This window comes from Cavia porcellus, unplaced genomic scaffold (assembly GCF_034190915.1).
Source record: "Cavia porcellus strain 051 isolate PalLab524CR breed Dunkin Hartley unplaced genomic scaffold, mCavPor4.1 scaffold_5, whole genome shotgun sequence".
NCBI lineage: Eukaryota > Metazoa > Chordata > Mammalia > Rodentia > Caviidae > Cavia > Cavia porcellus.
This window is the reverse complement of record NW_026947488.1, coordinates 54,399,157-54,409,732: the sequence shown is the minus strand read 5'-3', so window position 1 is coordinate 54,409,732 and position 10,576 is coordinate 54,399,157. Positions and strand designations below refer to the sequence as shown.

The 10,576-nt window shown below is 35.8% G+C and overlaps 1 protein-coding gene across 13 annotated transcripts in view; it reads right to left on the bottom strand.

Moving 5' to 3' along the window:
• Positions 1-10,576, bottom strand: part of Dock3 (dedicator of cytokinesis 3) — a 707,026-nt gene that overhangs the window by 84,108 nt on the left and 612,342 nt on the right. For 11 of the 13 annotated variants that reach the window (XM_063248927.1, XM_063248931.1, XM_063248928.1 and 8 more), the window contains 2 exons: positions 9,864-10,010; positions 7,413-7,511 (listed from right to left, as the gene is read on the bottom strand). In XM_063248927.1, the coding sequence (XP_063104997.1) occupies positions 7,413-7,511; positions 9,864-10,010 (246 nt within the window). The remainder of the gene's footprint in view (positions 1-7,412; positions 7,512-9,863; positions 10,011-10,576) is intronic. The other 2 variants (XM_063248929.1, XM_063248933.1) reach the window with 2 other exon arrangements.

The following is a 10,576-nucleotide window of genomic DNA, read 5'->3' as shown; positions in this document are numbered from 1 at the left end:
GCATTGAGTGCAGTGAGCTGTTCTCTTAGGACTGCAATATGTCGCACTGGTATTATCATTTTCTTCCAAAAACTGTTAAATTTCTTCTGTAGTCTCCTCTGTGACCCACTGGGTGGTCAGGAGTGTGTTATTATGTTTCCAGATGTTTATAATTCTGTGATTGATTTCTAGTTTCATTGCAGTATGGTGTGAGAGTCAATGTGGGGTGATTTCAATTCTTTTATATTTATCATAGTATAATGAAAATAGAGATCAAGAGCAAAAGAAACTCCAGAAATTATGCAAACACATGGAAATTAAACAGTACCATCTTGAATAATCAATGGGTCATAAAGAGATCAAGGAAGAAATTAGTTCCAAGATTCAAATGATAATGCCAGTACAACACATCAGAAACTATGGGACACAATAAAAGTAGTCCTAAGAAGGAAATTTATAGCTGTGAATGCCCCAGTCTCTGAAAAACAGAGCAAGTTCAAATAAGTTAACCTAGTGATATACCTCAAAGCCCTAGAAAAATGAGAAAAACCCAAACCCAAAGCCAGTATAAAGATCAGAGCAGAAAATAATGAAATTGGGATTAAAAAATAGTATAGAGTCAATGAGTCAAAGAGCTGGTACTTAAAAAAATAAACAAAATGGACAAACCTCTAGCCAATCTAACCAAAAAAGAAAGAAATAAACATCAATGCAATTAGGAATAAAAAAGCTGAAATCACAACTGAATCTGTCAAAATCCAGAGATCATTAGTAACCTTGTTGATAACAGTACTCTATTAAAATGGAGAATTCAGAAAAAAATATAAATTCCTCACTATATATGAACTACCAAGTATAAACCAAGAAGACACAAAAACCTTGAATAATCCAACAACAGACAATAATCTTGAAGCAGTAACAAAAAAAGCTACCAACTAAAAAAGCCCAGGAACTGATAGATTTACAACTAAATTCTGTAAGACCTTCAGGAAAGATAAAATGTCAATACTCCTCAAATTCTTTAATGAAACTGAAAGGGAAAGAGTACTCCCAAAGTCATCTTGGAAGATAGCATTACCCTGATTCCAAAAGCAGAAAATGATTCAACCAAAAAAGAGTATAGGCCAATCTCTGTAAGGAACATAGAAGAAAAAAATCTTTAAGACACTGGCAAACAGGTATGACATATCATCAAAAAGATCATACATCATAATCAAGTAGGATCAGGGCAGGGATGCAGAGATAGGTCAACCTAAGCAAATCAGTGAGTGTAATACATCATATAAACAGAAGCAAGAACAAAACTCAAATGATTACCTTGACAGGTACAGAGAAAGTCTTCTGACAAAATCCAACATCCATTCACAACAAAAACCTTAAAGAAAATAGATACAGAAGAACCTTACCCCAATATGATAAAAGTAATTTATGACAAACTTATTGACAAAATCATACTAAATAGCAAGCTAGAAGCTCTTTCTCTAAAATGAGGGGCAAGACAAGGATGTCCATTATCATCACTCCTGTTGAATATTGTGCTTGAAACAGCCACAAGAATCGGGAAGAAAAACAAATAAAAGGAATATGCATAGGAAAGGAAGAAGATAAACTATCCTTATTGGCCAGACACATGATCCTGTATGCAGAAGACCCCCAAAAATCCACCAGAAGACTCTTAAAACTAATAAATTCAGCAATACGGTAGCAGGATACAAAATCAACATACAATAATCAATAGCATTTCTGTACATCAATAAGGAGCCTACCAAGAAAGAAATTAGGAAAATATTATTCACAATAACTACAAAAATTGAGATACTTAGGAATTAACCTAACCAAGAAAGTGAAACACTTCTATAATGAAAACTACTGTACTCAGAAAAAGAAGATTGAAGAAGACATCAGAAAATGAAAAGACAGGGCTTAGGATAGAGCTTAGTGGCACATTGTGTGAGGTTCTGAGTTTGATTCTCGGTACAAAAATAAATAAATAAAATAAATAAATAAATAAATAAATAAATAAATAAATAAATAAAAAGATAGCTGGGAATGCTGGCACAAGACTGTAATCACAGCGCTTGGGAGGCTAAGCCAAGGAGGACTGCCCCAAGTTCAAGGCCAGCTTGAGCTACATAGTGAGTTCAAGTCCCACCTGAACTAATAGGACAACCCTGTCTAAAACAACAACAACAAAAAACTCAACGCCACTCCCCAAAAAAAACAAAAAAAGAGAGAGATTCCCTGTTTCTTGATATGCAGAACCAAGAGTTAAAATGGCCATATTACTAAAGCTGATATATAGATTTAATACAATTCCAATCAAAATATCAACAGCATTTATTACAGAACAAGAAGGAAAAAACCCTAAAATTCTTATGGAAACAGAAGAGACAAAGAATTAAATAAAGTAACCCTGGGCAACAAGAGCAAAGAAGAAAGCATCACATCCCAGATTTCAAGTGATACTACAAATTTACACAGCATGGGTACTAGAACAAAAAAGGACACGTGGATCAATGATACAGAGCAGAAGGTGCAGAAACAACCTCAGGTACACTCAGCCATCTGATCTTTCACAAAGGGGTCAAAAAAGATATGCTGGAGAAAAGATAGCCTCTTTAACAAATAGTGCTGGGAAAATGCTATACACATGCAGAAAATTGAATCTAGGCCAGTATCTCTCATCATGTACAAAACTAAAATAAAAAAGAAGAAAGGAACTAAATATTGAAATACAGATAAAACTCTTAAAGACACAAGCATAGGCAAGGACTTTAAATGGCAAAAGTTAAAATCCTTCCCTCTAAAATAACATCAAGAATCAATAAATAGAACAAACAGCATGTGCATAGCAACAAAAATCAATAAATAGCAACAAGAATCAATAAATAGGACAATATCAAATTAAACAGCATGTGTATTAGCTACAAAACAACCAATATGGTGAAGAGATAAACTGTGGAATGGAAAAATTTTTGCCACCTACACGTTAGACAGAGGACTAAATATATAGAATATATAACTAGAACATGTAACAAATTACCTAACAAGTATAAGGGCATGAGTTCAATCCCTATGGCCCAAAAGAAAAAATAATAAAATAATTGACCACCCCAAGTAAAAGATCTAATAAAAAAACTGGACATTGAAGTGCACTGACATTTCTCAAAAGATGTACAAATGGTCAATAAGTACATGAAAAAATGTTCAACATTTCTGGCTATTACGAGAAAAGCAAATCAAAGTAACACTGAAATTCAACACCATTCTAGAAAAAATGGCTATATTCATGAACTCAAAAAAAACAATAAATTCTAGCAAAATGTAGAGAAAAAGGAACTTTTCTGTGCTGTTAGTAGGAATGTAAACTAGTACAACACTATGGAAACCAGCATGAAAATTCTTCAAAAAACTAAAAACAGAAAGTTCCACTTGACCCAGCTATTCTTCCTCTGGGTGTCTTCCCAAAAGAGTTAAAGACATAAAATTATAGTATTATGTTAACAGAAGCAGAACTTATAACAACTACATCTTGACATGGCCTACAATATTTATCAACAGATGAATAAAGAAAATGTGATACATATTCATAGTGGAATACTACTCAGCTGTTAAAAAGATAAATTTGATCATTTGTAGAAAAATGGATATACCTTGAAATAGTAACACTCAGTGAAATAAACCAGAAATAGAAGGCTAAACGTTTATGGCTTAACTTATATGGGCATAAAAAATTATTTATTTCTTGAGCATTCTTTATTTTTTATATTCATTTTTATTGGTACATGTTTGTAGTACATTGTGATTACATTTAGTGATGGGGAGATGGTACATGTACACAACATACCTTAATTCTTTTCACAACTCCTTTACTCCTCTCCTTTTATCTCTTAGTTCCTTTTATATCTCATTGTTTCTTATTATCTTTTATTTTTCTCTTTATTTGCACTTTGGGTTTCTTATGTAAGAGAAAATATACAATACTTATGTCTGATTTATTTCATTTATCATATGGTCTCAAGGAATGTCTTACAAATTAAAGTTTATCTGTTTATCTTTCTTTACACAAAAGTAGTATTCCACTGTGTATAAATACCACACTTTCTTAATCCACTCACAGGTGACGGACATATAGGCCACTCTTAGCTATTAGAAAGTTTTGTTGCTATAAATATGGATATACATGATACACATATATCATAATAATCATTGTATCATTCTAATATGATCTCCTTAAATCTTTCAGGAGAATACTCAGGAGGTAAATAGCTGGATCAAATGGGATCTTTATTTTTAATTTTTTAGGGAATCACTATACTGATTTCCATAGTGATTACACTTTTTTCACATTCTCATCAGTAAAGTGGAACGGTTCCTTTTTCCCTGCAGCCTTGGTTATTCCCAAAGTAAAATAACTTAAAAGAAAAAAATAAAAGATGGTTGACAAGAAACAGGAAGGTAGACTTTTATAGACAGAAAAGGGATCCAGTGATGGAAAAGAGGGGAGGGATAGGAGCAGAAGAGAAGGTAAAAAGGACTAAAATATGGTATGTATATATACTAGCTCCTCATGATGAGTGTATTTACAATGTCCTGCAAACATTAACACAATAAACAAATAATGAGATGACAAAGAAAAAATATGGCATGACTGAGTGTGGATGCACATGCTATAATTCAAGCTGGGAGACCGAGGGCAGAAGGATCCCAAGTTTGAACTCAGCCTGGGCAACTTAGTAACTTAGTGAGTCTTTGTCTTAAAGTAAAAAATAAAAAGAGCTGGAGATGTAGGTCAGTGCAAAGTTCCAGGGTTCAATTCCTAGTACCAATAACAAATTTTTTAGATGAATTCATCAATTAAAGTATTTGGTCCTGGGCTTTTCTTTGTTGGAAGTTTTAAATTATTAACTTGGTCTTATCATAAGTTTAAAATGCATATGATCAAACAGACATTGAAGTGACTTTAAAAGTATGGATTTTATGGTATCAAAATTATATTCAAATAACTATGTCTCAAAGAAGAACACATGAACAGAACTCTATACTGAATATTGTGGACTGAACATTGTTCCCTCATCTGCTTCTTCTCAAATCTTCTAAAATGAGTCAAGGAAGAGAAATACACATATGCACAGAATAAAATAAAATAAAACATAAGAAGATACTATCAAATGAATGCAACATATAATGAAAATTTACAAGAAAATAAACTGTAGTAACTGACTCAATAGACTTGAGAAAGCCAACAGTCAAGAGCCTTATGAGGTAAGCAAGGTAAAGCAAGAACCTCAGAAAGGCACACAAACTAGAGGCATTACCAGACAGTTCTGTAGAACTGCATAGGAAAACTAAAACCTAGGAAGCTTAGTGTACTGTCTCCAAGATCCCTTTTGTTACTTGTATCTCATGTTACTAGGTAGTCATTCTTTTCCTGTGCTGTCAGAAGACTCAAGAGTACTATCTGGAGTTAGGCATTTACTGGGGTTCGGTCTTTGCAGGTCCATTAATAGGTGAGGGCAGAGGTAGCAGAATGAAAACATACTGAGAAATTTACCTCTACACTGGGAGACCCAAAGTCCCTTTTTTATTTGGCTCCCAAAGTATTGGCAGGTAATTCCATCCCCAGCTGAGGTACATACTCTTTACAAGTCCAAATTAGGCCTACAGTCTTAGCAGTTATGAGATGCTCTGACCAAAAGGCCAGATCCTCTTCAGTCACCACAGAGAAGCCTGCTACAGACAATCCTTTCTCACACATGAGGATTTGTACTCAGTATCAAAGGATTTCATTTTTATATACAGACTGACATTGAGTTTCTATGCAGAGGAGGGAAGTCTTCAACACAAGAAACAGAGACACAAACAAACAGTAAATAGTAAGTTTTCTGGAAGAAACAGTGATCTGATAGTAGCCGAGAGTTTTGACAATGAGAAAAGTTGGAAGAAAGGATATATTGGTAAGATTATGAGTGGGGAATCCTAGCCAGATTTGAAAGCCAAAACAAAAAATAAAGGAAATTAGAAAAGAGAAAATTAGTATTTGTAAAAATAAAAAGTTCTACAAGAAAAAACTTATAATCATCATCTAGTTCTTGGCTTACCACAGTATTTAGCTATGATAAAAGGAAGTCTGATTACCAATTTAAACAAAAATATATGAAGGTGACACTGGAAGAACAGATATAAAGAATGTATGTATGAGAGAGGAATGATTTAGAAGAATCATTCTCATTTTCCTTAGGAAGAAGAAAACAGATAGTAACTATCAATGTCTAAAAATTTATCAGTTTAGATGCTTCCTAAAGAACAGTAAAAGAACTTAAAGTGGCTGCTCTTGGTGTGAATAGACTAGACATTTGTCAGACTGAGTTAGGGAATCACTGTTTTATGTTATAGCTTTGTAGTATTACTTTTCCTTTTTAAAGTCATGGACATACATTGCTACAATAAAATGAACATTTAATTAAAAGGTATGAATGATGCCAGCCAGATTAAGGGTCAGTTAGTAAACACACAAAGGATGAAAATGATCTAGAATAGCTGAATCTTTCCTGCTCCACACCAGAGCTGAAGCACTGCTTGACCTAGATGTGTGCCCTAGTTTACTTGTGGTTCACTTCAAGGGTTAATGATACCAAATTGCAGGACTAATGTCTGTGAAAAGGATTACAGGATCACATACTAGAAAGTAACAAGTGATATTTATTAATTGACACAATATGATCTGTAAAGACCATCCAAGGGACCACACTGGAAATGTATTACTCTGAAGTGTAAGTGATTTGGTTCTGAATAAAAGCAGAGCATACACCTTCAGTTTGTACTGGCTCTTTACCACAGAGGAAGTTGAATTAGTGCTCTAGTGCAAAAACAAACCCCAAGAGTGTGTCAGAAGCAGATGCCAAGTTTAACTTGAGCAATGCTTGCCTGCTGTCTGAATTTTTCTGCATTATCTGCCATTTAGTTCTCCAGATTCAAAGGTTGGCAACCAAAGGCCTAGCTCTCTATAGGCATCTTCCAGAAACACATTTAAACGAAGTAAAATTGTCACCATGATTACTGTATTATTAGAACTGAAAAAAAAAAAAAAACCAATGAAGAATGCAAGGGTAAAATGTAAGGAAGACTGCCAAGCCCCTAAGAAAGGGAAAAATCCTGGCTTTCTGAGTCAGTATGGCCCAGAGTAATCTTTAATAGAGGCACATGATCACAAGGCTGCTGTCAGTTGGAGATAACTTGCCAGTGTTACTGGACTCTATGTGGTAATAGTAATGATTTCACCTTCTAGATACTGTACACTCTGGTGTAAATGGAGGCTGGTGAACCTTACGTCACTGGTTGTTATGGTCGTGCTCCCAACAGGTAAGAGTCCCTGCGTAGACTCAGCTGCACACTTCCTTTTCTGGGTAAAAGGCTAGGGCTCTGTGACCTACCTTGAGTTCATCTTTGCTCTGGAAGTTATCCAGGAGATGCTGGTAGTGGGTATCACACATCTGACGAAGCAGTGAGAGAAGACAGGACACATACTCTCCCTGGGGACAAAAAACAAAAAACAAACCAACAAAAACCACTTATCACAGTCAAATCTAAGAGGCTATGTTCCCCCCAACCCACAAAGGGCAAGGACAGAAGGGAAGGTCTGAGATGGCCCAATGATCATGGGAGAAAGGTGACAATTCTGGCCCTGAAAAATGAGCTTTCTGTTTTAGAGGGCTTAGTGATTTTAGTAAGAATTCTGCAGTATGGGGCTGTAAAACAAGGCAAGTATTTTCCTTTTGCCCAGTAAAGTTTTGGTTAGTCTTTTGTTTGAGTGTCATAATGAAGTCTGTCAGATTTCTTGGAAGAGAGAGTGTGGCCTTATCTGGACAAAATTTGTATTTCTCCTTCTGGAATAGAGCGATTTTTCCTACAAGTAACTCCTGGGGGTCCCCTCGGAGTGTGCACAGGACCACTGGTCAAATGAAACACAACAGATCAACAAGATGAAAGGCAAAGAAGTTAAAACTGACCCTTCTGAGAGAACAAGAAGACATAGTCTTTAAGACAAATAACATGGACCTACATCCTCAGATGAACACAAATATTATTTACTGGAAACAAGTACTAATAAAGTTTTTTAAACTTTAGGATAATTAAAAGTTTTTAAAATTTCTTCAAATTTCAACTGTGGTATATGGAAGAAAATCCTGCTTTAAGGGACTCCAAATATCACCATCTAGCAGTTTTGGGCACAGGGTAGCCAATTATGGCATTTTTCTACAAAGCTGCCTCTTAAAAGGGAGGCATAAAAAGCACCAAGATGATTTTCAAATATTTTGAAACTCATGGAAATTTGATAAAAGTTTTAAATCTTCTAAATCTTTCCTAGGTTCCTGAAACTACTTTAAATACACGTGTGTATGTATGAGAGAGGAATGATTTAGAAGAATCATTCTCATTTTCCTTAGGAAGAAGAAAACAGATAATAACTATCAATGTCTAAAAATTTATCAGTTTAGATGCTTCCTAAAGAACAGCAAAAGATGCATAGGAATTTTGGTTTTATCTAAAAAATGCATAGGAATTTTGGTTTTATCTAAAAAATGGACATAAGTCAGAATTTCAACCTTCCAGTGTGAAAATCAGAGGAGTTAATGTATACAAAACACTGAAGCATAAAGTCCAGTACATAAAGAGGTACCCAGTAAATTATCATTATATCACCATCATTACAATCTATATAAAATTAATTACTTCATTAGTAATGCTGGCCAGGTGCTTAAAACAGGGTATGGCCCATGGCATGCTCTGAATAAATGTTAGAGGGCTGGGTTATCTGACAGGACAGGGTGCATGTGTTTGTACCTACAACTGGACCCCCTCAATAAGGGTTGCTAAGGGAGCACATGAGTAGATTTCCTTTCTAAGCCCAATGCTCCAAAACATAATCCTGTCTCAGGCATGCTCCCTGTTCTTCCTAGTATACTGGAGATTTGTTTGCGCCCATACAGAATTTCCTCAAAAGAGAGCTCTGTAATCTTTTATCTATCAACTGAAAGGTTCCATAAATACTGTTTAACAGTTAGCACATGTCTATAATCTCAGCACTATGGGAAGCTGAGGCAAGAGGTTCCTACATTTGAGTCTAGCCTTGACAATTTAGTGAGACTCTATCTTAAAATAAAAAGGTAAAGAAAAGGACTGGGAATGCAGATCATTGTGAAGGCCCTGGGTTTATTTCCAGAAACAAATAAACAAACATCTATTTATCATATGCTCATGTCAGGGATGATAGTCTACTGTAGGTATGGGAGCTGGGGGCAGAGGCCCAGGTGCTATCTGTCTATATCTTTTGAGAGGTTTTTCCAGCTTGATTTTTCTTTCCTAACTAAAACACACAAAATCACTATTCAACAATGCCTATACAATTTTCCTTATCATATTCTCTCAGATGTTAGAAACAAATACTAGTGACAAGTACAACTAATCTGTAAACACAAACTCTGAGGAAATTATCCTGTCCTGTGTATCATTTAAGAGACTATATAAGAGGTTTGCCAGAGAAGTAGTCTATTTTTAACCTCCAACCTCTTATTACACCTTATTGTAACCCTCTTCATTCCATGCTACAGAAAATGACTTGGCTCAAATGAAAAGGGCAACTGAAAGAATACACAGAAAAACAGGACTAGAAAAACTCCCTGTATCTTTCCTAAATGGAAATATAAACCTACAACTTTTACAATGAAGTGAGGAGTCAGATTTAACAAGGAAAGAGGGCAGCATGCTGACCATCATGCAGGAGTGAAAGCAAAAGTGAAGGTGTCGGGATGGTGAGATGGGGGAGATGTGGAGGAGCCCCAGGTTAGAAAAGAGGTAAGAAAACCTGAATGTTAGTTACTAACAGTGATCTCGGCTGTGCACTGTGGGCACCGCTGCCCTCTTACCGCCTCCTGAGCATGTGATTTGCTCATGATGGTGAGCAGAGTCTGCAAGAGCACATCCAGGAGGCTCTCCACCATCATCTCTACCTCCTCCATGACATCTGCCTCCTGGAGTGAGCAGTGAGAGAGCATGCTGTTAGCACCAGGCCAACATGACATTTAGCTGGCAGCACTTACTAAGTCAGTCAAATCAGGTGTAAGTTTTCTGACTGGAACCTCAACATTGAGCTCTGAGACTCTAATGTTCAGTGCCAAGCAACTTGATGGTGGTTAGCAAATAGGTGAGGCATACCTGCCACTGTTGCCCAGTGATGCCCTTATCAACTCCACCTACACAGAATCCCTGGCAGATGATCACAGAGCAAAGGTCAATGTCCAGAGTCAAAGTTTTCTTTCATTTTTCTGGTACAGTCAAGAGAAAGTATGACTCTACTGGCACATGAATAAAGTTTAAGAAATGGTAAAGTCATATCATAGTAAATGGCAGCAGCATCCTTACTAGTGTTAATGTACACACAGGTTTCTTTTTTTTCTAAGGCTTCCTTCTTGGTTGCTCTCAATCTTTATCAATTTTTAACTGCTGCCCACATATACTTGAGTTCCAGTTCTAGTTTCTCAATTCTTTTGTCCCATTTTTGGTCCATCTGATGGACTCTTGTCTCAGTCCATCTTTT